Here is a 27,969-nt window from a genome sequence, read left to right as displayed (position 1 = left end):
TTCTATTCATCGACTGCTCTTTTACCCGCAAAAGTTCAAGTTTTTTGTCATTTTCACCTTCATAGATTCTTACCTCTCCTCTGCAGCTGAAGCAGAAACTCCTCTCCCAACATCTAACCTCAATCAGTTTTACAATTGAACTCTGTTAATGATATCACAGCAAGGTGTGTTTGATTCTCAGTCAAGTTTTAGTTACTGTGGTTGATCATTTTACAACAGAATTGTGCAGCATGTGTATACACCTCTGATAAAAATCTGATGTTATGCAAAAGCGCCACAAAACAATATTCAAGCTGATAATCTTCAGCTTCTTTTGAGATGTTGTTAAAAAGCTGCTGATTCAATGCAGTGGTCACTTCTGAGGCCACAGTTTGAGCTGTTTTCAGAAACATTATTTTTGTACTTTGTTGCATTGTAAGGTGTTTGTGCTGTTTTATCCACCCCCTGTAAGCAGGTCTGTAGCAGAAAGAGTAGACAAACAGTTACAGATACGATTGTTTTGAAGAAATCGATAGAACTTGAAGAGGCAGTACAGGAGACATGGGCATATAACATGACTGAAAATAGGAGCAAAGGAATGTGTGTGTGTGTGTGTGTGTGTGTGTGTGTGTGTGTGTGTGTGTGTGTGTGTGAGGATGAGAAAGTTTGTGTTTGTGTGTATATACTCCGCAAAAAATAAGAGGTTCCATGCATCTTCAAACTTCAACACACACACATACACTCACACTGGGAAAAGCAAACACACACAGGGCAATGACAACCATCATTCTACCTCCTAGAAAATGACAATAGATTGAAATTGCTCTGATCCTTTCAAAAGAACAGAGCGGGTACAAAACTTTATGGGGCTTTTCTTCCCCCCAAAGACATTTAAATGGGTTCCTGCACAACATACTTTAATTTAAGAAAATTTGGGCATCCTGGTGATGTAGTTGTTTGGACACATAGGTTACTGTGTAACTAAAATGTCCGTGGTTAGTATAAAATCAGTCAATAGACAAGTGGTGAAAGGTTCCTGGCTGAAATCTGTCAGCTGTCAAATAGAGGTTCTTCAATTGTTCAGAAAGGTCTGTTTGGAGAAAGTGCAGTCAAACTCTAATTTGCCTTTTCGTGTGTCTTGTCTTGATAAAACTATACTTTGGAAGCATAACCAGTTCAGAGATGTACTGCAACATTTTATTGGAGCTGGGGGAAAAAAAAAAAAAAAATTATGACTCAGCCTTTCTATCTGTAGGCAGACGAGCTGGAAAGTGCTGAGAAAGAGAGTGAGGAGGTCAGTTAAACTGAGACACCACAGAGAAATGTTTCATCTAAATGTGTGCCATCTATCACACTGCCAGGCACAGGACTGGATTCAAATTTTAAGATCCAGGTTAAAAGGACTTGTGCAAAGATGAATGAATAAATGACACCTCTTGCCAAATTCACAACACTGTCTCATCATCCTCTCGCTCATTATTCTCCTCATTTTCCTTGACTTTTATTTTACTGCAACTGTTCTTCCCTGTTCTTCCCTGTACAGTTGAACTCTTGTCAGTTTCGTCTCGTCTCTTTTCACCTGTCAGGTTAAGTGCTTGACGTGTGTAGATGAAGGCAGAAATATCATCATAAATGGGAGAAGACAGTGAAGTGATTTTAACTTTGAATCTTGTCAAACAAGGACCTTTTTGATATGTTCATGTGCCATTAATATGAATTCTAGAGACTCCCTCTTTGCTTTATGAGTAGTTAGTGTGGGTTCGCCCGTTGACTTGAGCACCTCTCAGCTTTAGGAAAAAGCACTGCGTGGTTATCAGATTTACTATTGTTGCATAGCAACATCAAGTGCCACTTCCGGCGCTTCCCATCAGCAGCTGCCGGTCAAAAAAGAAAAAGCAAAGAGCAGTTTGTTTTTGGCAGGACATTAATTTCCAACAAACAGAAAAACTCAGTTGAACCTACAGAATAAGAGCGGTGGCCTCGACATTAGAGCTCTGCTGGGTATTCATCCCATGCTGTGCCTCTCACTCACACACACATAAAGCTCAGAGCTGCAACTGGACATCGTCCGCTGTGATTACGTTTCCACGACGCTGGAGACAGCTTAAAGGGCTGATTGGACGCACACACACTCGCATGGATATATGCACTCACCAACAGATATACAGGCAAGAAACCCCCCCACCCTTCTGTCCTACCTCTGAAAAACTGCAGCCTTCTTGCATTTTATTAAATGAATATAATATCATTATGCACCGACACATCCAATTTATCCTCTGGTTGTCATTTGTAAGCTGAACCTCAGTGGAGTTGATGGTATTACAGTGTATGGAATAATGAGCTCTGCTGTATGGTAACATCCTGTCAGTCACGATTAGCAGATGGTTAAGTGCTTGTTCATTGTCCCTTATCTCCGAGGTATCTCAGTTTTTTTATGATTGTTGAGGAATGGAGGTCGAGAGAGTCAGAAGTAAAATTGTCGGTGTGAAATTATGGGCACTGGATGGGTGAGAGAAAAACAAAAGATTCAACAGGGAGATAAAACGGAGAGTAGAGAGGAAGGAGAGGAGGAGAGTCTGATGGCCCGGAGGGAATTAATAACAATTAATAAATAATAATAACCCCCAAAAAGAGAATACTTAATTTTTTGGAGCGGTTGTATTATTTTCCTCCATTCTATTTTAAATTAATACTCTTACTAGGAGTTCTTGTACTTGATTAACAAAGTTTGCTATTTGAAATAGTCTATTTTATTTATGAAATCACAAATCTGTTCCTTAAAGATGGTATATGTAAATTCTTTAGTTTAAAACAATAAAGAATTGACAGATCATCAACAGAATGTGAAGAAGTAACGATTTTGATGCTATGCCAAAGATGTCTGTATTGTGCTGCTGATATATCTACTGAAGTTAGCACGCTAACTAACTAGCCACAGCCTGTCCCGTCTTGTAATACCACTTTGTACCTCAAGTGGCGATAGTGAGTCACTGTAGTGATGCTGCTCTCCTTCATGTTCCTCGACCTTGTGGCTCATCCTCTGTTCCTGCCACGACTACAACTTCCCTGTCTCTCTGACTGGGTGTAGAATGGTGTCAACGTAAACGTGTTGGTATACGTTATTTCCCAATCCATGCCAACATGTCAACAACTGCCCTATGCTGAGGTTAAATTTATTCAAAGTAATGTTAGCTCAGCCTGACGGTGAGGGTTGAAACTTGGTTGTGAGAGCAGCACACGGCACGCTCTCCTGCGCACCCTAAATGACACAGAGAGGGTCAGTAAAAACTTTATGAAAACTTAATGGATTTTTTGACGGTCCACTGGTACACTTATGCTCCAGCCCACTGGGACTTGTCCCCGTATACCTGATGACCTGTCCAACTATGACAGAGGGGAAGAGGAGGGACCAAAGAGTGCATTTCTTTGTTTCATATGAGAGGGGTGGACACCCCAACTTTCGGGTAATATACTGCAATGTATTTGTTTAGATGTTAAAATGTTAAGTTCATATATTAATTAGCTTTGTTTTAAGTTTGGCCTTCGAAGGGGAGCGGTTAGCAGGGGTTTTAGGGGAGATAAAGACACACACATATATATATAGATATAGAGATACACATATATATATATATATATCTATATATATATAGATATATAGATATAGATATCTATATATATTAGTTTGAGGCTTCCAGCTGGCTTCCTGTATGCTGCTGGCACAGGAATGGGATAAAATAATTTAATGAGACAGCTCATCTAGACTTTCCAAAGGTTTATTGGACCAAATGAATGAAATTCTGATGATACATAGTTATTCTGGGGTATTTTGAATTGCTCAAAGTTTTCAGCGTTTTACAGCCACAGAAGTTGCAATACTTGAAAATAAACCTTAAACATTTAACATGATGGGGACAAAAAAGGATTTTGAAAAGTAAGGAGCATAATCCCCCCAAATGAGGAAAAAAATGTAGTTTTCCTGGTCCTCCCCTGCTAAATTTCAAACGCACTACGACACTAACACAAACTGTCTCGTATCTTGTCAGACAGCCCTGAATTTGTAACTGCTCCCAGTACACACACAAGCCATGCAGTATTTAAAGAATTTGTTTTTTTTTTTATATAAAAAGTCTCTCGCTCTCGCTCTCTCTGTGTCTGGCATAGCAGGACAGTTTTAGATAGCTAAAACTGTTTTGACATAATCTGAATGGGAAGCGTTTTCTGCCACAACAAAGCTACATGCATAATTCAGTGAGGAAATGTGCAGAGGATTTAGTGTCTCCTCTGGTAGGGGTGGCTTAGCCTTTTGTCTGGCTTATCAGCATTGTTTGCAGGGCAATCAGGAGCATGTAGTCAGATGTACACACATGCACACTCATTATCCACACACACACACACACACACACACACACACACAAAGACAGAGGACACAAGGTCTTCCAAACACGCATGACCGTGACAAACAGTCACCTGTGAAGACAGGAAGTACTAACAGGCACTCACACAAGGTGATCCTTGAATATTGAGCTGGGCAGATTTTTCTCCTGGGAACTTGACAGCCTCCCTTGACTGATGTCACAGCCAGGGATTAGTAGCATTTACCTCGGGATGTCAAGCACACACACTAACACAGACACTGATAGAAAGGACTGATGGGATAGAAATGTTTCCTGTAACTGAAATCTCTGTCTCTCTCTTCCCTGCAGGTACATGGGTGACATTTGGAGGACAGATAACAGATGAGGTACGGAACATTTTCCCGAATCCTGCTTGTTCATTTAATGTTAATGGATGCTGCTTATTGATTTATTTTGTTGTACTGTATGTAGGGTAGAGTATTGAACGTGTTGAATATAAACATGTGTTCTTGACTTCATATAGTGTTTGATATGGTAACAACCTGCCGGGTATTGAACACTCAGTTAAAACACATGCAGCTTTGTAAAAGTCTTAAAAAGCCTTGGATTTTCTGTCCTTTGATTTGGACTAAATATAAAATTGTCTCACCTGGATGGATGGAGTTTTAGTCACATATTTTCCTGTCTTCTTTCCAAACACATTGATATAAGATCCAAAGAAATGCTATGATCATTCAGAGACTCTCCCAAGACAAATGTTATAGTACTGATGTTCAAACGAAAGTGGAAACCAAACCATAAAAAATGTTGTGCACAGTAGTTTTTATTTTTGTTTTAATGCTGCCTAGTTACCTAGCGACCGCTCCGCATGTGATTTAACTCTTGGCTGTCAAAATTCTAATACTTACAGCTTAACTTTTTAAAGCTTTCTCAGATTTATTCATCCTGTAATGAGCAGGGGTGGATGGTTTTTTTTTTGTTGTTTTATTTTTTTTAGATTTTTATAATGTAAAAAGTCCCGGCCCTCAAAAAGACTTGCGGTGTGATGATTCAGATTGTTTGGACTGACTCAGATTTTATGCTACATAGGAGAGAAAAAGGGCAGGGTGAGTGTCAACGCATTATGTGCACGTACATGTATGTGTACTTATATGTCCCCTTTTTTACACTTGTGTTGATGAATTCTAACATGCTCTGATGTTCCTGCTGGGGTCTTGGTCACCACACACACACACACACACACACACACACACACACACACACACACACATATGCACACACTTAGAGTGACAGTTATGGAGAAGAGAACAGAGCTCACCCCAGGGGACACAGAAACAGTAAGCTTATGTAACAGTATTATTTTTCTTACCTCAGGGCTTAGTGCCATCATCTCACATGGTACGCTCAAAGCTTAGCGCCCCTCTTCTCTCCATTATTCTGAATGTCCGCAGTTCAGTGTCACTGGTGCCACTCAGGCACTTCACTCCACCATGCTACTCTGCTTTAGCGCAGCTGAGAGTCACATGGGAAATACTGGTTAGAGCTGATGTGGCTCACAGAAAGTCTGTTTCAGATATTGTTTTGTTGACTCTTTTTTTGAATAAAATGTTCTCTCTCACCAGAGACAGCCATTCTTACTATTGACGGTAACCAGAAAAAGAGGTTGCGAGTGTCTCTCTGGATACGCAGCCTTAAACGATTCCACAACAGCAACAGCACTGCCATTGCTGTTGGGTTAAAAAGTCCTCTGCCACCCTGAAATGCCTCTTGTTCAATGTCATTTTTATCAAATGCACTCTAAATATACTACATGTCCTCAGCAGAGTTCAGTGTCCCTGTCCTCATTAAGAAATGCACAACAACTCTGGCACACAAACACAGTTAGTACATGAAATCTGTGTGAGGGCTACACAGGCTCCAGCATTAAAACATGCAAACACAAAGTCCTATCATTCCCCTTAGTTATTTTGTACTATTTGTAATAAGGCATGTTTTATAAAGAGGTTGTTAATTGTGTACATTAACCAGGAAACATAAAGCATTAATAAAGTATGTTTTACCAAAGTTCTGTTTAGTTTATTTCACTGAGCAGCAACATTTTCCCAGACAGAGAGTTCACAGGAGTGGTGGTGGGATGCAAGTTAACATTGCTTACTCATTCAAAAAGGCCAAAAGTGGATCCATAAATCATACAGTGAATTTGAAGTGTCTCTTGTCAGTGTTAACTTTGATGTATCGAGCATGGTGGGGGGGAGGCAGCGCAGTCATAAAATCATCTCGAGGTTGTGTGGGTAGCATGTGGGAGGTTACTGCGGCCTTGGTTCTGGGGATGTGAGAGAGACAGTGTTTTTTCTCAATATGTCTGTTCCATGTATGGAAATCCAATTCTCCTGCACCGTTTGTGCCCCTGAAATAAAACAAAGCAAAAAAAAAGAAGCCTGAAGTGCAGGCATATCTGCAACTTTAGTGACTCAGTGTTTTTCTATAGGTAAGGGTAGAGGTGCATGTGTATATGTTTGTGTTTTACAGGCGAATTGTTTCTGCAGTTTGTGCTCCTCTTTCAAAGAGCATCCCACTGTTTGAAGGCCATCAGTCACTTTCAGTTCATCCAAAATGGCCAGAAGTCAGAGGTAGTCAGAAATCTGAGTAAGCAGCGATGCGTCGTCACCAACACAAACTCTCTGACCTTGTGAATGTTACTATAAGCTCTCGCTGACAGCGACTGACTGTTTAGTATCTTATGAGACTCATCATGAATGAGAAGCCGCTAAAGTCTGATCAGTCACCCTTTAACCACTGACACCACTGGCCTCTCTGCTGTCTGATCTGCTCGTCTCTTCTTCTGTCTTCCTCACGCTGCAGAAAGTTAATTACCCACTGTGTTTTTTTTTTTTCCAATTCTCACTACTTTTCATTAACCTCATCCATCCAACACTTTCTTTTTAACTTTCTCTCTTTCCTCTGTCTTTTCTCTTACCTCTGCAAAAAAGCCTCTTTGTTCCCTTTATTGAAAATCACCCTCCAGTGCCCCCAACAGTTATGATGGACATTGTTTCCCATCTGCACTCAGCAGAGACCAGTTAGAGAGAGAACACGCTGTTCACTTTCTCTCCTTAACCGACCCATCCTTTTTTTTAACCTCTCCATTATCCAGCTCTATCTTTTCATTCTGCTCTGTTTGCCTGAACGGCAGCCCAGGACTCAGAGACTGAATGAGCCTCTGTCCTTTACTTTGAAACATAACTCCTAAACCAGTTGTCCCTAGCAATGAATTTCAGTCCTCCTGCTTCCTGCCACGCAGAACCTTTGCCAAAACATTTTTATCTTTTGGTAAGTGAGAGAAAATAATACAAGCTTTGAATTTCTCTTCGCTGGCACACAGGCCAAAGGCCGCTCTCATCGCCTCCAGCTGGCTCTGAATGCAGCAGCCAGGTTCCTTACAGGGCAATAAGTCTTTTGTCATTGCATTGCAAAAGAGCATTTTGCTGATCTGGTGCATTAACCTTTAAGAAAAAGACACACCAGCAGTGCTTTTTAGGGCAAAAACATTGTAGATCACTTTTTTTAAAACTAATTTTTATTGATCTATCTTTATTTTATTTATTTTATTTCTTTTATTATATTGATCTAAATTCTTGTTATACGTAGTTGTACTGTCTTACTTAACTGTTGTGTTTTAATTGTGCACTGTCTTTTGAAGATGCTAGTTAAATAAAGTTCATTATTATTTCACCATAATTTCACATGGGCTTGTGCTGGCTGCCCAGTTTGTGCCAGCTGCAGAGAAAATGTTGAGGAAGGTTGAGACAGATTCTCAGAGGAGAGATTATCCAATTCTTCTTCCAAAAAAAAAAAACACACCTTCGCCGTCTGCCGCCACTGAAACAGCAGCACACACACACACACACACACACACACCCCCACATACTGCGCATACACACAAAGCCAGACAGATAAACAGATTTCATGTACACACACGCACACCCTTCTGTCCCTCACAAGACTCCACAGGGAAATGATAGGGTCCCCACGTAATAAAACTCAACATGGGGAAATTGGATCCCAGTCTGATGATTTATGGCCGTCATGTCTGAGAAAATATGGAAGAATGCACATGTGCCACACTCAAACACACACTCACACACTTACATAAAGCATGAGCACTTATTAACTAAAGAAGAATGAGTTGATGCTACTGTACATCGTAGAGTCAAATGGTTTTTCACAGATAATTACACTGCCACCTCAGTATATCGGCAGACTTACCAGTAAATCCACACACGCTCTGTTTGAGAATGTTAGTTCAAGTAGACAGCTTGAGTTCGCTGCCGCAGCATATTCAAACAGGACATACTGTACATTACTGTTCTTGCTGCAGTGTATAGTACAGTATCTAACACATCCTTTTTCAGCGGGCACTGTTTAAGCCTTTTTATAACAATAATAATACGTGCTTTTCAAGATACTTGGAGTACTCAGACTCACTTTGTGCTCTCCTCACTCTCCTTCACTCTGGCATGCCTGCTGCACTGCTGCTCACAGAGCATTTCATAAGTCATGTACAGACTCCATCAGTGAGCACCAAGTTCCTCCGGGGCAGAGGTTATTATCCTCCGGTCCCCGTCTTGCTGACTTTAGTGTATCCTTGTGGGGGGGGACAAGATCAGAGCCCTGATGCCGAATATCAGCTCTGCATATACAGTGGTTCAGTAAACAATACAGTGCATGGCATAAATTATGTTTGTCCTGCAGAAAGATTTGACAAAAACAGACAAAAGAGAGAGAGAGAGAGAGAGAGAAACTTGATGCTCAACCGATGTTGAATGATACAGTGGTTGATTTCCTATATTCCTGTTCTCTGCACAAGGTTGTTTGTCCTGCGTCTCTTGTGGTAATCTGAGACTTTGCACCTCTATTTTTGCTGTGGTCGGTTGTGTCCTGAATTAGGCCACTTTCTTGCTTGTCTTATATTTGAGTTGAACAACAATACTTTATGCTCTGAGAGAGGCCTGTGGCTGAAATGCGTCAGCACTGATATTTTAATAAAATATGAAGCTGCACTGCTTTGATGGTGTGCCACCTTTTTCTATTTTGATAACGGTTTTGGTAAACACATTAATATTTATATTGATATGCCAGGATGCTACAGCTCTCTAATGAATGCTTCTTCTGGCAAGTGTCTAAAAAGAGAGATTTTCTGCTAAAATGAAAAAGAAATTAATCAAAATTCTGCACAATGACCTTCCTGTATCCTCTGTTTATGTGGCACCTCTTGCCAGGTTGCAGAGCAGCTAATGACCATTGCATATGAGAGCGGAGTCAACCTGTTCGACACAGCTGAGGTCTACGCGGGCGGCAGGTGGGTGTCAAGCAACCCTCTCAGTTTGTGTGCAGTTCATTTGAGCTCATAACAACCTATTCATGTTTTACTGTGATCAGGTGCAGACATCTGGCTCCACTCGAGCTGGAGGAGGTGTTTTTTTTTTATCATTCATTTTTAGCCTGAAGGTGTTATACATGTAGAGAATACAACTAGATCCATAAAAAGCAGCTGGTTTGTTTATGACTGTACATTTATGACTGTTTGTGTGCACTAAGAAAAAGATGAAAAATTGCAAAATCAATTCAAAATATGCAGGAATCACTAAAACGGCCTTTGTAATATTAAAAGTTTTAATAGACCCTTTCAATGCACTTCATCACCAACCTGTTTTGCCATCTTTTTAATGCACCAGGGTCTATTTTCTTTAACGACAATGAATTGCAGGGTTGATATTGTGGAGGAAATGTTTCTGAATTCAAAATGCAGTTTAATAATGCCACCTCATTTATGTTGCCTTGCAGGGCCGAAATCATTCTAGGAAACATTATCAAGAAGAAGTGCTGGAGGTAATGGTGACATTAATGTGTGCGATTGCTTCATCACTGCTGTGTTAGAGAGAGGACGATGTGTGTACAATATGTTGTAAGAGGCTGTGAAAGAAGTGTGTGTGAGGCTTGTATGAAGGAAAAGACAAAGAGGGAAAGAGGGAAATTAGTTTTTTTTTTTTTTTTTCCCTTTGGTGTATGCACATACATATAATAGTGTTAGAAGTGTATGAAAAACAGCCATGTTGGATGTTGAAGTGAAGAATATGAAGTGATGCTGAGTTATGGAATAAAATCGCTGCCTTGTCAGAATTTTATTTTTATTTCTTCAAATCACAGACTTCAGCCCTAATCCTCACAGATATATGTATTTCTATGGACACACACACACACACACACACACACACACACACACAGAGGCACACAGACACATTGCATCACAGTAGAGCAGTCTGCCCCCAGGCAATTTCATTTTTCCACAAATTTCAAATATTCCCTTTATGGAGTAATTAAACATGCTCCGTTTTTTTAAATTATTATTGATCAGCTCTGTGGTAAACTGGGACGAGAGAGTTACAGTAACATCAAAGGAAATTCAAATGTACATGTTGTCTACAGTGTGTGTGTCTACAGTGTGTGTGTGGTTGTGTGCAGTGAAATGAAATATTGGGATCACTACCTGAAATACTTTAATATTATTTATTTATACGACCCAAGTTGACAATTTTTTTTTTACATCTCATAACATTAAACTTTAAGAATAACCTTTCATGTAACTGAACCGAAAGTAATAGGAAGTAACTGCTGGAGCCTTTGTCTGATGCGTCAGCATGAAGCAGCTCTAATGTGGGAGCAGTCAGCTGCAGCTCTCCTCCTGCTACTTGTTCCATCATTATATAGCTTAGTGTCATGTACTGAGGTGACTACATTACACCAGTAGGCGGTTTGAAGCCGCAGCGGTAGAGACTCACTGAACCTGACATCTCAGTCTGAGTGTTGTCATGAGTTAACAGCACAGACAGTACTGAGGGATGATGATACTACAAGTTCAGATTTTGTGGGGAAATGATACGGGCAATGTAACAGCTCTGGACAAACAGCAAGATGTTGAATTATCACTTTATGACTCAACTCTGCAGATGTTCGTCACTGTTCAGTGACACATCATTAACAAATTATTAGCCACTCTGAAACGGTCACCTGCTCAAGAATATGTGATGAGATTGAGTTTAATGTTAAAACAGAGCACCAAACATGTGATGGCAGGATGTGATCAGTCCGGCAGTGTGACATTAAACTAATTCAGACTGGAAATCGGTGAACATCAGTGACAGATGAGAATGACTGAATGTGCTTTTACTAAATGCACAACTTATCCAAGGGAGCAGGGGCTAATATCATCCATGCTGGGGCCACATGTGGTAGCAAGGAAAGTTGTGATACAGTTGCAGAGCCACTGTAAATCTAAAAAAGAGAATACACTGAACCACTACAATACAATATGTATCACTCACTGTGTTGCATCTTCTTCGCAGGCGATCCAGCTTGGTCATTACAACCAAACTCTACTGGGGAGGAAAGTAAGTAAGAAACTCTCTAAACTCTAGTTTTCATTCCCAAAGGCAGATAGTGAATAGTTTAGTTTGTTGTTTTCTTTATGCTTCCACGTCGGCAACAGCTGTGGCCAGAGGAATCCGTCCGTCCCATTCTCATGAACATGATATCTCAGGTGCACCTACAGGGAATTTCTTCAAGTTTTTGCACAAATGTTCACTTGGACTCCAAGATGAACTTATTAGATTTTGGTGGTTAAAGGTCAAAGGTTACTGTGACCTCACAAAACACTTAACTGAAGAATTCATGTGCTAACTATGACACAGTTTAAGACAAATGTCTGAAAGGATAAAATTATGAAGTGATGACATTTATATCCAAACAGTCAAAGATCAACTTCACTGTGACGTTCTGCAAAAACACTTCGGGGCCATTTTTCAATTCTGTAACTCAGGAACAGAAGGGGAAACTGTGACCATATTTCACTGGCTACGACAGAAAAGCAGTCATTCAGGAAGTCTCCTTGAGATCAAGATCTGTTTTACAAGAGAGGTCTGAGAAGAAATGGCATATATACAACATCACATAAAGACAATGCAGTCACACAAAGCAGTTAGTTACAACTTACTATTGCAAATAGCAAACATTTGTTCTGACATCAACTGATAATCAGTCTCGCACACACACAGGTTATATCTTTATATCTCTTATTATATTCAGCCCTCTAGTATCTCAAGGTATATTTCAAAGTTCAGCTTCCCAACACCGGAGTATTTTAAATTGTTTTTATTTTGGCAGTTTTCACGGCCGTTTCCCTCTGAGCAACATCATGTGGTCAAGTAACAACCAAGAGGGAGAGGGGATAAAGGAATCTGTTTTAAAGTGCACACACACACACACACACACACACACACACACACAGGCTCCTCTGCAGTGACTGTCCAACTGGTTCTAGTGATAAGGATGAACTTATTCTCTCTTTCTCGTTCCTGAGCATTCCTTCATTCCTGTAAGGGAGATTCAGTCCTCCATCTCTCCTCTGGAGTTTAAATGCATAATGATGCCAAACAGCTGAAAGCGCAGTGACCTATATACATAAAACTGCCTGATATGCACATTTAATCTCATGTATTTTGTCACCCCGCTGCGATCTAAAAGTGATGGAAAAATCCTTTAGTGTTTTCAAGTCATCAGTTAAGAGCCAGAAAGACCAGATACTGTTGAAGTCAGTAAAAGCTTCTACAGCATTGTCTAAGAATTTTGTGAATGTGTGCATTTTTATAATTTACATGTTTGAAGATCCAAAAGTGAACTAAAGAGCACAGAACCAGATTTGTTTTGATTTTGTTTTTTGTCCCATTAGAGCAGAGACAGAAAGAGGACTGTCAAGGAAACACATTATCGAAGGTAAGACATGCAAGATGAACAAAATGGCGACTTTAAACATTTTTTTTTTTCCATTGTGTCAGTTCAGTCACTTTCTTCTATCTTGGCCCGTCTCAACCCCTCTGTGTCTCCCAGGTCTGAAAGGCTCTTTACAAAGGATGCAGTTGGAGTATGTGGATGTAGTTTTTGCCAACCGCCCAGACAGCAATACTCCCATGGAGGGTGAGTCAGCCAATCAAAACAACTATTAATGATGTCAAGGAAAAGGGGTAGTGATGCTGCTTAGTATTTAAGTAGAGCTATATGCTACTTTAGTTTTCACAGTGTCTGACTCCCAGATGCATCAAGTTAAATCAATGGAGTGAGAGACACTTTCTTTATTTCTCTGCACATTAGCTGTTTACACAGACACAGTATATTTCTGCATGTTTGTGCATGTGTATCACCGATAATAAAACAAGAACACACATAAAACAGATTTTTTAAAAACCCTTTCAGGATTGGTTTTTGTTCAGGGACTGGGGGAGAGGGGTTGCTGTTGTGAAACTCACTGGTCAGAGTGCAGCCATGTACCTGCAAGACAAATTAAAGATAGAAAATAACAAAATAATAAATCCACAGGACACCGTGGCCTGATACAGTGTTTGAATTTTTCATCATCACTGTTTGTACAGTGTTTTTTTTCGTTTTCAGAGAGGATATTTCAGGACAACTAGTGATGTTAGAGCTGTTTATATGTCCAGTCCAGTTTTACTGCTGCACACGGTGTGCTCTTCAGTACAGCCAAAGTGAGGCAGGCAGTACTATATAATTCATAATCAAGAAATTGCTTGTTTATGTGCATATTGGTAGTGTATTGGTTACTTCATTAGTCATCATAAACTAATTGTGTTCTGTTGCATTCCTCAGGTGAAGACAATTACCTGTTTCTCCTAATACCTTATTGCTTCGCTTTGTGTTGTTACTCTCCTTCAGTGGGGCTTTTAAATATATTTAATGAAACTTAACAAAGCTGTGTAGATAACTCTCATGTTTTGTTCTTGATTAATATAACTATTATTGCAGGCTAATATCCATTGATAATTGAACTGTGACTGTTAATGCTGATTTTTTGAAACAACATTTAGGGATATTGTCAGGTATTAAGGTGAAATAAAGCTAACCAGGGAAGATCTGTTTTCATAAAGTCATAATATTGCACACAAAGAAAGACCTTGATATTACACTCTTCTTGTCCCTCACCTCTCTATAGATTTCTGCTGCCCTGCAAACTCAGCTTACTTTTTTCCCCAGCTGTTCATTTCCTCTTTAATTCCTTCAGCTGTTAGATCTGTTGCCCTTCCCTCCCCAACACTCTCTCTTCTTCCCTCTCTCTCTCTCTCTCTCTCTCTCTCTCTCTCTCTCTCTCTCTCTCTCTCTCTCTCTCTCGTTATATTGGGGCGGAAATTGAGGCAAGTAGCATTTAAATGTGAGTGCAGCATGTTGCCAAAGATGCAGCAGGCTGGGTGGCAGGAGGGCAGGACGAGGGATGGAGAAGAGGAGTAACAACAGATAGAGGAGAGACAGAATTGCTTACTTGTCTTGATACTGTGTTATTTCCCTCGGCAGGATGGTATTTATTAAGACATCTGTGTTGCAGGTTCTTAATTATCACTTACCAAATGGAAGGAAAATTCGAAAACCTACATTCACAAGTGTCTTTAGATCCTCTGATTATATATCCTTGTGCTTCTCTACGCCCTGACTTTTCCTACATTGACTTCTTCTTCTTTTTTGTCACCTTTTTTTCTTCATCGTTTTCTCCAACACATATATTCCATAGTCTTGCCAAGAACCGGTTATGCAGAGTGAAATACAAGCGTCCTGCCACAGTGAACGATTGCAGTATAATTGGAGTGAGCGCAGGGCGATGATGAATAACCTTAATGACAGTCCTAATCTGAGTTTTTGTTGGCCTTGACTGCCGTTGGCTCACGCAGTCAGCAGCGTTGGAGCTAATTGCATCATTAAAAATGCAGCGACTGAATGTGATCAGAGGGGCTTTAGCGTACGAGCTTGTTAGTTTGTCCCCGGAGTCGTTTGGGACGGGTGGTGAGCCTTCAGCAGGTAAGAGAGACTTGAGGACCTCTGTGGCGTTTCATCGGTTTATCACGGGACTGGAAAAAAATGAAAAAGCTGATTTTCTCTGAACACCAAAATATGTTGCCCGCCTCTGGGAAAAAAAAAAACAAAACAAAAGCAAAAAGCAGTTTCTTAGTCAGTTTCTTTCAGTCTCTGTGCAGTTTTCTGCTTTCTTTATGTGCATTATGTGGTCAAGTATGTTAGGATTCATCTCATGTTTATGATCGTAACAAACCATGGTCCCAAAGAACCCTGTAACATAATAATATCCTGTAATATATAATCATTTTAAATACAGTCTACAAAGTTTTGATTCTTTCACTCAATGACATTTTGCAGATAAATGCACGAAGAACACATTTTTTAAGGAATTTTGCACAACTCATAATCATCTCTCCTATGTCCACTCTCACTCTTTAAGAGATTAAGTGTGTCCATTCAATTTTAAAGTTAATGCTGAACCCCCTACTGAGTGAATAATGGCTTTAATCTAAACGTTGAATTTGGATGAATCCTTGGAGTAACTGGTTTAAAACTAGAGGGAAACACACAGGAAAATCCTCAAGGCTTTACATAGAACACCTTTGTTGCTCGGTCTCTTTGGCATCTCAGGAACAGACTCAGCTGGTTTGTTGAATGAATTTTGAACGTGTTTCATGTTGGTGCAGCAGGGATGTTTGTGTTTTCGTTTGATTGGAGAGCAAAGCTGTAGGAGCATTTCAGGATACATTTTTCTGCCTCTTGTTACTAGCACAGTATACAGTGGAAAAAAAACAATCAATAGTTCAGTCTTGATCCAGCTGATTGATATGATGTGGTCATGTGCTTATGTGTCTCCAGAGATCGTTCGGGCCATGACCTATGTGATCAACCAAGGCATGGCAATGTACTGGGGGACGTCTCGGTGGACGGCCATGGAGATCATGGTAAGCACCCCAAAGCGTGTGGTAGAGATATAATTAATGCATGTCATCAGTTGTCTGTTGGAGTGAGGACCACAACAAAGACTGAAAATATTCAAGGGTAAAGGTGGGTCTTCAACATCAAAGAAATGTGTTTCTGTACAACTGAAAGGGAGCAGAATCAGTTAAAATGACTCATTCTCTTCTACTGTTGCAGTATAGCAGTTTTAAACTTGCCTCGCCAAGTCAGAAATGAGGGCTGAAATGAATTCTATATTTATTTACAGTTTCTGGGGAAACTTTCATGCTGTTTTAACAGATTAGATTTCATATTCCACTGACTTTCCTTGGTAGAAACCAACAGGAAAGCCTTTTATTTGTTGATTATGGACTGTGGATCCAGTGACCTGTAGAATAAACTGTCAAGAAACCATATATACACTAATTAGGAAAAGCAGACCTTTAGGATCCATTTTTAGCAGTTTATTCGCATTGTACAATCTTGGACACATTGCTCATGCACAGTCTTGGTAGTGAAAGCGAGAGTAATAAAAGAGGAAATGGGAGGGAAATGGAAAAACGGGTTTTCGTAGGAAGAAGTGCTCCCACCAAGGCACAGTGGCTTCCTCCGGCTTTGTTTCCTCTTCCTGTCAGAAACAATTCACCTCACATTTCAACTTTCGATACATTAATGAAGCCACAGCAGAAATGAACACATGCCTAAAGTGACATTCAAGGACCTAACACCCATTCCCTTCCTCTCTCATCTCTCTCTGGTCTCTTTATCGCCCCAACCCTTTAAGCAGAGTGCAACGTCTTGACATCCTCTCTCTGTGATTACAGGGAACGGGAGCAGATATCTTTGTAGAACACAAACCCAGATGAAAGTGTGTAATTTAGATAGCATCAATAATGAAGGGGAGGGAGGGGGTGGTAAACACGGCTTTTCAGCATACATGACAAGGCAGCAGCACAGTATTTACATATATACGCTTGCATGCATGGCTACACACACACACCCACCCACACACACGCTGTACATGCACAGGCTGGAGGCATGTCATGTCACGGGTTATATAGCATTGAAGGGCAACTGGTAATTTGTAAGTTGAGTTACACTTGCATTATGCTGGATAGATTCCCCCTCCTACCGCTGTCTCATCCTGACATAGTCCACAGCAGGAAACCTACAAAATAAAAGAGTTTAAAGAAGCAGCAAGCGCAGCATATTTGCGCGTGTGTGTGTGTGTTTCCTCTGATATGTGTTCTTGAAGGACACATGGAAATCCAGATAAGAAGGTATATGAGGAAATTGAAATGTGATCCCTCAGAGTTGTGACATAGAATATTGATTTGGTGATTTTCTGTGAGCTATGCATTTGAATTTGGGCCACACTCCCACGAGCTGATTAACACCTTCCCTCTCCCATCTTTTCCCAGCATTTATCCCATCATATCTGATCCCTCCTAACCAATTTTCTTGCCTAACATCATCATCTTTACCAGCTACCACAGTGTTTTTGTCTGGCATTGTTTTTACCTTGTGAGTCTGTGTATGTGTGTCGTCATGACAAAATGTGGTCCTGCAGGCAGCTGCTGTAGCGGGAACTACCACAGAGGTGGTTGTGAGAACTTTGGCAAATGTTTACGACGCATTCAGAAATTGTTTTTTTCACATTTTGTCATGTTTTCCCTCATCCATCTACATTCAATACCCCATAATGACAAAGTGCAAACCTTTGCAAAAAATTTGCCAATAAGAAGGAAAAACTGAAATATTACATTGACATTAGTATTCAAAGCATTTACTATGACACTTGAAATTTAGCTCAGGTGCCTCCTATTTATTTTGACCATCTTTGAGATGTTTTTACGCCTTGACTGGAGTCCACCTGTGGTAAATTCACATGATTGGACATGATTTGAAAGACACACACCTGTCTATATAAGGTCTCACAGCCGACAATGCACATCAGAGCAAAAGCCAAGCCATTAGGTCCAAAGAACTGCCTGCAGAGCTCAGAGAAAAATAATTCTGCTGCATTGAAGGAGCACAGTGGCCTCCATTATTCTTAAATGGAAGAAGTTTGGAACAACCAGGACTGCTGGTCAATCTTAGCAGGAAAAGGAGGGCCTTGGTAAGAGAGGTGACCAACTGCCCAATACCATCCCCACGGTGAGGCGTGGTGGTGGTGTTTTTCAGTGGCAGGGACAGAGAGTCTGGTCAGGGCTGAGAGAAAGCTGAACGGTGCAAAGTGCAGTGATATCCTTAATGAAAATCTGGTGGAGAGCCCTCAGGACCTCAGACTGGGCTGAAGGTTCTCCTTCACTAACCCTAATCATTGTGCTTGACTGGCCCAGCCAGAGCGCTGACTTGAACCCAATTTGACTGTCCACCGACACTCCCCATCCAGCCTGACAGAGCTTGAGAGGATCTGCAGAGAAGAATGCCGGAAAATCCCACATCTAGATGTGCAAAGCTTGTTGTGTCATATCTAAGAAAAGGTGAGGCTGTAATTGCTGCCAAATGTGTTTCAACTAAGCACTGAGTAAACGGTCTGAATACTCATGTCAATGTGATGTAGAGTTGCAACCGTGCAAGATGCATGGTTTACAGGTGTGAACTCATGGGTCAGAACGTCAAAATGTTGCCGGGCGTCACAGCTGGTGTGATCCCATCACAAGATTGTATCTAGTTTCTATTGACCTCTTTCTGTCTTTTTTACAATTCAAGTTTATGGTCCATAGAAGGAAAATAAGTAAAATTATGATGCTACAGTGAGATAGAACCTCACCACCTTTTTGTTTTTTCCCCTCTTTTTATCTCTAGGAGGCGTATTCAGTGGCAAGACAGTTTAATTTGATTCCTCCAGTCTGTGAGCAGGCAGAGTATCATCTCTTCCAGAGGGAGAAAGTAGAAGTGCAGCTACCTGAACTGTACCACAAGATAGGCAAGTATTGTGTGTGTGTGTGTGTGTGTGTGTGTGTGTGTGTGTTTGTGTGTACATTTTTACTTTTTCTGGCACCCTTCTTGCACAGTCTTTCACACCACTTCCTTCGATGCATCTACCTAAATCATGTCTTATTTAACTCCTACGATCTCCATGGTGACAGGAGTTGGGGCGATGACGTGGTCACCGCTTGCGTGTGGCATCATCACAGGAAAATATGAAAATGGCATTCCTGAGTCCTCCAGGGCCTCCATGAAGGTAGGCAAGCTCACAGAGTGTTACCTGCTCTACCCCAAAATAAAATGAATCAGAGTGAAGCTGACGATTCATAACAAATTTTACTTGTTCCAAGACACAGACACTGTTTGTGAAACAAGTTGATTTTTATTGGAAATCTGTAAAGCTGTAATTGAAGATTTTATGCTTGAGATTTTGAACAATGATGATCAGTGAGATGTGAAAGAAAAGCACAAAATAATGTCTTTTCTTTTTTTAACAGTCACTTGACACTTTCATCTTTCCAGGCCTCTAAAAATCCTTGGTAACTGTTGTCCACTCTGAGGCCAAAACTAGCCGGGATGTGCAAACACACATTTTAGTGTTTGAATAGCTACACTGCAGGTTTTATGTAACAGACAAGTTGAAAACCAAACTTTCAAGGTCATACTTTCCATCCCAACCAGCACGCCTGTGTCCCTGATATGCTGTCTTTATTGAATTAAATGATTATGAAATCAGTGAATAGCACCATAGCTTATTCCCTGTTTGCGCAGTTGGTAATTTTATATTATGTAACATGCTCACAGTTTATCAGTAGCTCAAGCCCCCACCTTGATTTCTCCTTGACTTTTTTTCTCTTCAGTTACTTCACTTCTCCCCATGTTCTTGCTCCCTAATTATACATGTACATACTTGCTTTGTCCTATTTCATCTGTCTTCATTTTTTTTTTGTTTTTTTCTCTGTCATCTCTTTCTCATGTTGTCTTTCCCTGATCTCTCTCTCTCTCTCTCTCTCTCTTTCTCTCTTTCTCTCTTTCTCTCTCTCCCCCTCCAGTCGTATCAGTGGCTAAAGGAGAAAATAGTAAGTGAGGATGGAAGGAAGCAGCAGGCCAAGCTGAAAGAGCTGAACCACATCGCAGAAAAGCTGGGCTGCACTCTGCCTCAACTGGCTGTGGGTAAGACTTCTGTGCCCGCCTGCACTTCCTTATGATAAATACTGTGGAAGCAGCCTTGAGCAGGGCTTTGAAACGCTAACCGCTGAGGGCTCTCAGACAGGAACCTTTTTAAAAGCAAGACGTGACCGAATCACCCTCTGCACAATGTCTATGTTTTCTTATTATTTGTCTCCTAGGTTTGATTTCCTCTCTTGCTTCCCACTGGCACATGACAAGACTTTTCAAATTTGTTTGTGTTTCCAACTGCATTACCATACATGGATAAAATAAATTAACTGTCTGGAAGGAAGAAATATGTGCATTCAAACTTTAAAAAAAAAATAGTGCTGTACTGACAGTGAAAAATGACTGGTGGTAATGTAATGGTACAATTTGTGGTAAATGGATTCACAAATGAAAGCCTTGGATTTCTCCTTTAACACTCAACTTTTTGATAAATTGTTATGTGCGATCAGGAAGAGCAAGTAGAGGACGACACTAAAAAGCTTCGTTTTGTCTGTTGGTCTAAGACAATAATAAGCAGCAGTGCGCCATCAAGTGGGCTCTGTTTGAATCTCATCCTCTGTTTTTCTCCAGCATGGTGTCTAAGAAATGAAGGAGTGAGCTCAGTCCTTCTGGGAACATCCAACCCAGAACAGCTCACAGAGAACCTCGGGGCCATACAGGTGGGAACATGCAGAGACACGTATCACACACTGATGTTTTTACCTGTGATTTCTCAGCTGCATCCTCCTCTATCCTCCAGTTGTATTGATTTCTGGATCAAAAACCTGCCGCTGTCTATATCTGAATCTCTGTGTTTCTTTATTTGTGTTTTTTTTTTTTCTTTTATCTCCCTGTGTGTCTGACTCTCTCTTTCCTTCCAGGTATATTCAGTTTTGCTCTCTCTCTATTTTGCTCAGGTCCTTCCTAAGATGACCTCCCATGTGGTTTCTGAAATAGATCACATCCTGGGCAACAGGCCGTACAGTAAGAAGGACTACCGATCCTAGACCAGGTTGCTTGACTACCAAGAGGTCAGCTGTACCTACCTACTTAACCATTCTGCTACTATGGACCCACCCTGCAATGTCAAAAGTCCATGGTTCTCTCCTTGGGCCCCACTCAGCTCCAGATCCAGCTCCAGCCCACCTCAGCCTGGAACAGACAGCTTTGCATCTCTGTTTGAGACTCGTCCTGCTCAGATCAGCTCCACCAGGTTCATCTCAGGTGCAGTCCGGCTCAGCCAAGAAACGCTTATCAAGCTCAGCTTTTTTGCAGCCTCAAACGCAACTTAATCCATTTGAGTAAATTGAAACTTTGTGCCGCCCCACCAGCGTGTTCGCCTGTTCAGCACCGGCCCGTTCAGATATTACTATGCAGAGATTAGTTTAGCACAAGTTCAGAACCAGTGCCATGCAGACGTCATTTAGAGCACTCGGCCTCGGTTCAACCCCATCCAGGAGCCTCATTTATAAATTCAATTAATGAAGTCAATATTTCAACTTAAGTTAAATGGTGAGGTACGCAGATACAGCCCCTCGTTTTTAGAGATATCCAACTTCACACTCACTCACAGTTGGTGGATGAGCACAGGAAAGAACTGCAAGAATAGTAAAGTGCCTTGCTCAAGGGCATCTTGATAGTAGTTGGCGAGCGAGACAGCTCAGTTACTTATTCACTTTCCCACACCCACATCCTCCCAGCTCAGCCGATGACTCAGACCCTCGAGTCTCAAGCTTTCCACTCTAATGTCCAGACTTCCACCTACGAGTAATTTAATTTGAGCACAAAATTCCTGTTGAGCATATATTTTATTTATGAGAGTTACTGTACCATAGCTGAATACGTCAATGCAAGCACCTTAGACTTGTAAATTAGAGGTACCTCAGGAAAGTGGACATGAAGAAGCTTCAGTTGCATGAACACCCCCAGTCAGTCAGTCAGTCAGTCAGTCAGTCAGTCAGTGCTTTCATTAAATTGCTATGCAGTGCAGCAAACAAAAATGACCATCATGGGATAAAATGTCTTGGATGTTTTCCCATGAAATGTGACCTGCGCATAATTCCTGAAAACAGAGCTTTATGAATGAGGCCTCAACAAACTAGTTCCATATTAGCTTGAATTAGCTGCTTTCAACTAACTACCAAATGTATCCAGCCCTGTATTTAGTTTAGTACAGAATAGTATTCAGTAGATATTATAGGCTGCAAATCCTGAGCATATTAACCAACAGATGCATGTTTCCCCTGCTATAGTGTGCCTATCTTCTCTTTCCTACAAAGCACATGATCAAAAATACTACAAGCTTGTATACTGTCTGTGAGCCCCTGTGAAGCAGAGGATTGTGGGACAAGAGTCAGTAGGATTGGGACACCGAAAGGAGAGAGAGCAAAGCATGTCGCCCCCATGTGGTCTTTTCGGGCAAGTGCACCTCTGCTTCACTAGATCACAGAAGAGGGAAATAACAAAAAAAAAAGTGGACTACTTCTCTCTAAGTTTGCATTCATTACGGACTCGTCCTCTTTCTTGCCCGTGAACTGAACCTGCATTGCTGATTGCCTCAATGAACCTTACAGATATGGACTTCACCATATTATAAATCTATGTAATAAAAGGATGACTGACCTCCTGGCGGTCATGGTTATGATAACTGCAAAACCGCTTGTTAAGGGCACAATGTGGCATATAGGCAAAGGTATTTGGGAAGTGGCAAAGATTACAGTATTTATTGTAGAGTAGTTGACAAATATGAAATTTATTTTGACATTTTGAGATATTGTTTTTTTTGTTTGAAGATGTTACGTGTACATAAAATGTTATGGCATACCTTGTAACATAAGCAAAACCACGAAGAAGCCTCTCTTGCATATGAGGACTCCACTGTACTGTATGGTTAATATATAAATAAGATGTAAATAGAGTTATTTTGTTGCCCCTCTGCAGTGTTTGAATCTACTCTTCATCCCATCCTCCAACCCGACTCTACACTGTCACAGAATCCATTTCTGTTTCATGACCTCACCTCACCCAGGTATTTGGAACGAGCAAAGGATCAATTTGTTTTAATTTTGCATAGTGAGGTCAGATTATGAAATCTGTATTTAAAAATGGCATTAATTAAAGAATATGTTATGAGAAATAAGTAATGAGCTTAAGCATTGTCTAATGACTTGACCTTGAATCATTATCTCTGACCAGGTGGCTCAGCTCTCAGTGTTTCATGGTTGTCGCCTTTGTCCATTATTGTTCTCGTTCTTTTTCATCCGGAAAACAAGCCATCACAGAGATCAGCAGAAATGTTGGCCAGGCTCCAGCTGAATCACTGTCTTGTCCTTGGTGCGCCGTTGTTGACTTGTAGGACAAACACCCCCCAGATTTTAATCAAAGGAAATTTCAGTATATTACAACTATCTATGCTTTTGCCAAAAACGCTGTTATACATATTGGAACAAAACATCAATAAGCAGCAATAGCTTCAAGGTTTATTTAAAGAGGTCTGGCCTTGGATGATGAATAGGCTTCCAGTGAGTATTTGCTTTGGCTTGCTGATAAATACAAATGAGGGTGACCTGACCAACACTTAGTCATCACTGCAATGTACGTTTGACCGTATACTAACAAAAACATACATCCAGAAAAACTTTTTTTTGCCGTAAAATATATATTACTTATACCCATTTGACTCTACCTTCTGTTATTAACATATGGGCAATAAATGTTCTACACACTAAAATAGTAAACAATCAATTAATCAATGAATATTTACCTTTCAGGTCAAGTCAGTTTAATTTCCAATGCTGTAACTCTTAACTGTATAATGTGTGATATCACCTATAGCAGTGGTACTTTTTTTTCCGTGCAAGTCGACAAGTTGCCCTTCAGTTTGAGTCAGTGACCATGTTGGACCGCGGCCTGTCGGTACGTGTGGACACTTCTCCACCTGACAGAGTGCCTTGACTTGAGTCCTGCTACAGGAAAAACATTCAGGGATGTCTTTCATTATGAGTTGTTCGATGGTTTTTGGATGCTGTCCTACAAAAAAAAAAAGAGAGATTCTATGTTGTTAGATTGCACATTCTGCAGTATATATTATGTATTAATTCATTTGGATAAAAAAAAGCAGAAAGACTCACTCACAGCACAGTTTGTGTAGAGGTAACATTTGGGAAATTGCCTAAGAATTAAGTAAAACCTTCCTGGTGTTGCCATCCTTGTCTACTTGTCCTAGGCTACAGCTTGTTACAGTGAGTGACAATGGGTTCATCTTATCTTGGCCTTTATTTAGACTGTTTCCCTACAATAATCTAAGTGGAAAAACATATTTCCTTCATGAAGCATCGGTTTGTCTTCACAGAAGGGAACCGTCTTTACCAGCTTCACAGTCTCTGCAAAAAAACTCCACTAGAGAGAAACCGGACATAAATCTGTCAGTGCTGCCTGAGAAAAAGCGCCAGGGGCAATTGGCTTTTTCACCGTTTCCTCAATTTGTTATCTGCGAAAGTACAAAAGTAGAGGCAATTAACTGATTGATTCAGATAACATTAAAAGTCCTTCAGTTACCTTTGTCAATATTTCCCATAAATAAATTAACCCTATTCACCCAATTCTGATGAAAATGTCATCTATTCCACAGATCAATGTTGTCTACAACATGTAAATGTGTGGATGGAAAAGACGAGTTTCTCTTTTGTTGAAACGTGACATGCAAACCATCAATGTATTATTTCCTCCCCTGAACAGTGGATTCTCTGTAAATAGTCTATGAAAGTGTGATTCTAAATAAATGCATTGCCAATGGAAACATCAGTCTCTACCAGTTCAGTAAACCTGATTTGAGTTTAACAACATAATTTAAACATGTTATTAAAACACACAAAAACAGTCTTATTTTGAAGAGGCTCTGAAGCAGACAAACACACAGAGAGGACAAGTATACCTGGTTGCTTTATTTGTTAGAAAAAACAGAAGACAGACCTGGAGAAACACCCTCCAGACATTTGATCATGAATTTCATGAAGTTGAAATGTGATATTCCAGCCCCCCCCCACTTAAACCCTATTCCGAAACTAAGTGAAAAACAATATACTGTATACCCTTCTTAAACCCAATCCCACTCCATTATCCCTCATCCCTCCAGCAGTTTTTCCCCTTCTTTTCTTCCTCGTTTACTTGGAGCCTGTCGACAACAGAGCGATGAGTCCTGAGGAGGCACTGATGGACAGAATGTAGTTGCTGGAAAAGGGTGAGTTAAGATAAAAAACAGGAGTCTAGAAAGCGCTGGATAACAACTCATTTATCAGCATCAATAGCTTGTAAAAATCAGAATTTGTGAAGAAACGTGGAGCATCTGCTTTCCTGGACATGAACAAATCACGTGAGATCTGTTAGAACTACTGTATGCAAAGTGTTGTAATTTTAAAAACTTGACTACTTGTGATGTAAGACAGGTACCATATACAGACAACTATATGATGACTGACAATACAGTGAGTGTAATGTTTGCATTACCTGATTAATCCAACTATTACTAACTTTGGGAATATGCATACAGTGAGGTGCAGACCAAGCCTATCAAAATTAAAAAACATTGTGTAACTCTTCACCAGAATACCTTGCTCAGTGCAAACATTTTTATGATCTTGGTTGCTGGAGAAAGCATGGCGTGCTGCAGAAGAGTTGTGTGATGTGTTTTAAGTCTGATAACCTCGTCAATTCCATGTGTCAGTGCTGAGTGAGATGTGATTGAAAGGATACACAGTGGGGTTGAAGTTCTTGAGCAAGAAGAAGGAGGCGACGATGACGAGGACCAGGAAGAGAGTGTTGTTATAGAAGATGGAGAAGGTGGTGGCCTCGTAGTCTGCGACTTCATTCTTCTTCCACAGTATCCTGAACATAAGAAACAAAACAGCGTGTCAGTCCCTTTCATCACCAATCAACATGTATCATTTTTACACAGACTGTGTCTTGGGACACAGGCCCAGAGAAAAATGTGGTATTTCATGTTGTACCAACTGATTACTCCAAAACTTTGATATAACCATGAGCTATAATGGGTTGTAAGGGCTTTAACTAATGAACAGCTGTGTGACTGCTATCTGAGGCCTGACAACACTTCACCCGATCAGTTTGTCAAAGCTAAATTTGAAACTACAAGTGCAAAACTCCAACACAACACAAAGTATCTGGAAATGACTTTACAAAATGATGCGTGTCACCTCTCGTCTTTCTCCTTGCGGGACATCTTGCGGTTGTCTGCCTCAGACAACTTCCTGGTTACCTCCTTGGAAACAGCATCCTCACGTTTCTGGGCAACTCTGGAGGACAAACGGAAAACAGCAAAAGTATGTGAGGTTTTTCTCATACTTGGAAGCAAGGCTGTAATTTGTTAAATGGCACTGACTAATAAGAGGAAGGATATATAGTGATTTAAGCAAATAAGAAGTAATCCCTCTGTTGTTACAAGGTACTTTGTTCATATGTACTGACAGTATTTCATAATACTCTGTCTGATAAAACAGAATTAATTAATACCATCTATTGACCATAAAGCTAAATTTCCCAAGATTCCTGTGAATAAATGCAATTCTAATCCAACTATTACTCTAGAAATGGAAACAATTTACTGTAAAAACCTGCTGAAGAAACATGCAGAGTGTCTTTGCCACTTACTTGTGTTTGAGAACAAACTTGACGTTCTTGTAAGCAAAGGCCACCAGGTAGGTACTGACCAGGGTCATGACAGCGTACAAAACTGCAGACTGAACAAGATCCATGTGCCAAATCCTCCAAAACAGCCCTAGAGAGGTAGAATCAATCACAGCTGTATTATACAACACTGAAGTCAAGTCAGTGACTGCACAGTATCCAATAACTAATATCTAAACATAATAAACTGGGGATTTGAGAGTTCATATGTTTTCTGATATGCATTTCAATAAACAGTTTACTATAAGAACGACTAGTAACTAACTTAACTTGTCCTAACTACTACCTAAGCTACTGTTAGCATATCAAAGCTTTCTTGATTACAATATCATTTTACTTTGCTCTCTTATGTCTCCAAAATACAATGAAACCTTAAAATTAATTGTGGCTACTCTGATAACCTTAAATTTCATTCAGTTTTCCCTGTTTTCTCATTCAACGAATCAGTATTAGCTAAGCTAGCTAGCAGCAGCAGCCAGTCACCGGTACTCACAGATGGGGATGGCAGAAACGATGAGAGCGTTCCCGTAAAACAGAGCGGTGGACTTGGCTGAAAGGTTTCTGCTGAAGTCCTGGAGAAGAAGGTCTTCCTCCGACTGCTGCTTGTTACTGCCTTTAGGAGCCATGGCTGCGGGCTGACCGGTCTGTCTGTTACTCAGCTCTGGAGACAAGGGGACTGACACGTCGGTGTACGAGGAGAAGAGGGACGCGTCAGCATAAACCCGGAAATACACCGACTCTCTTCTTCTTTGTTTGGAAAATAAAACAGACGCTTAGGATCATTGCCGCCCTCCGCAGGAAGACTGAGACACGGCAGCTGTAACACTACACTGATGTTTCGCTTCATTAAAGGTTCGGTTCACACCAAAAACCAACCACACTTTCTCACTTTCATCTTTGTTTTATTCTCCCAGTTTTTAAACTATACATCTGACATTCATACATTTACATTTCATGCCATTATATGCTAAATCAAATTACCTTTATCAAG

The 27,969-nt window shown here is 40.5% G+C and overlaps 2 protein-coding genes across 4 annotated transcripts in view; one reads left to right on the top strand and one right to left on the bottom strand.

The window, feature by feature from the left end:
* The window catches only part of kcnab1a (potassium voltage-gated channel subfamily A regulatory beta subunit 1a), a 93,217-nt gene extending 69,802 nt beyond the window's left edge, over positions 1-23,415 (top strand). For 2 of the 3 annotated variants that reach the window (XM_023405667.2, XM_023405668.2), the window contains exons 3-14: positions 4,683-4,720; positions 9,614-9,693; positions 10,179-10,223; positions 11,738-11,782; positions 13,120-13,163; positions 13,278-13,364; positions 16,104-16,189; positions 18,996-19,116; positions 19,280-19,374; positions 20,171-20,291; positions 20,868-20,956; positions 21,194-23,415. In XM_023405667.2, coding sequence (XP_023261435.1) covers positions 4,683-4,720; positions 9,614-9,693; positions 10,179-10,223; positions 11,738-11,782; positions 13,120-13,163; positions 13,278-13,364; positions 16,104-16,189; positions 18,996-19,116; positions 19,280-19,374; positions 20,171-20,291; positions 20,868-20,956; positions 21,194-21,283 — 941 coding nt within the window. In that variant the 3' untranslated portion in view covers positions 21,284-23,415. Of the gene's footprint in view, positions 1-4,682; positions 4,721-9,613; positions 9,694-10,178; positions 10,224-11,737; positions 11,783-13,119; positions 13,365-16,103; positions 16,190-18,995; positions 19,117-19,279; positions 19,375-20,170; positions 20,292-20,867; positions 20,957-21,193 lie in introns of all 3 variants that reach the window. The other variant, XM_087173780.1, reaches the window with a different exon arrangement.
* Positions 23,416-25,198: 1,783 nt separating this feature from the next.
* On the bottom strand, positions 25,199-27,693 carry ssr3 (signal sequence receptor, gamma). Its single transcript, XM_023405617.2, has 5 exons — positions 27,472-27,693; positions 26,943-27,069; positions 26,489-26,587; positions 26,028-26,159; positions 25,199-25,505 (listed from the first exon to the last, which is right to left on the bottom strand). Exons 1-5 carry the CDS (start codon positions 27,602-27,604, stop codon positions 25,439-25,441), a joined length of 558 nt encoding a protein of 185 aa, XP_023261385.1. The 5' UTR covers positions 27,605-27,693; the 3' UTR covers positions 25,199-25,438.
* Between the last annotated feature and the right edge of the window lie 276 nt (positions 27,694-27,969).

The sequence above is a fragment of the Seriola lalandi genome, unplaced genomic scaffold (genome assembly GCF_002814215.2).
Source record: "Seriola lalandi dorsalis isolate HSWRI2012SDOR001 ecotype SW California unplaced genomic scaffold, Sedor1 jcf7180002054281, whole genome shotgun sequence".
NCBI lineage: Eukaryota > Metazoa > Chordata > Actinopteri > Carangiformes > Carangidae > Seriola > Seriola lalandi.
Note: the sequence above shows the minus strand (reverse complement) of the source record. Positions and strands in the feature narration are given on the sequence as shown.

Bases quoted from the DNA above. Each gene is read 5' to 3' on its own strand.
- ssr3 (XM_023405617.2), bottom strand. From the start codon at position 27,604: ATGGCTCCTAAAGGCAGTAACAAGCAGCAGTCGGAGGAAGACCTTCTT. The intron at 26,588-26,942 runs GTAAGTGGCAAA...TTTGTCCTCCAG, and splicing joins AAGTTTGTTCTCAAACACAA to AGTTGCCCAGAAACGTGAGG. The intron at 25,506-26,027 runs GTATCCTTTCAA...ACCCTTTTCCAG, and splicing joins AAGAACTTCAACCCCACTGT to CAACTACATTCTGTCCATCA.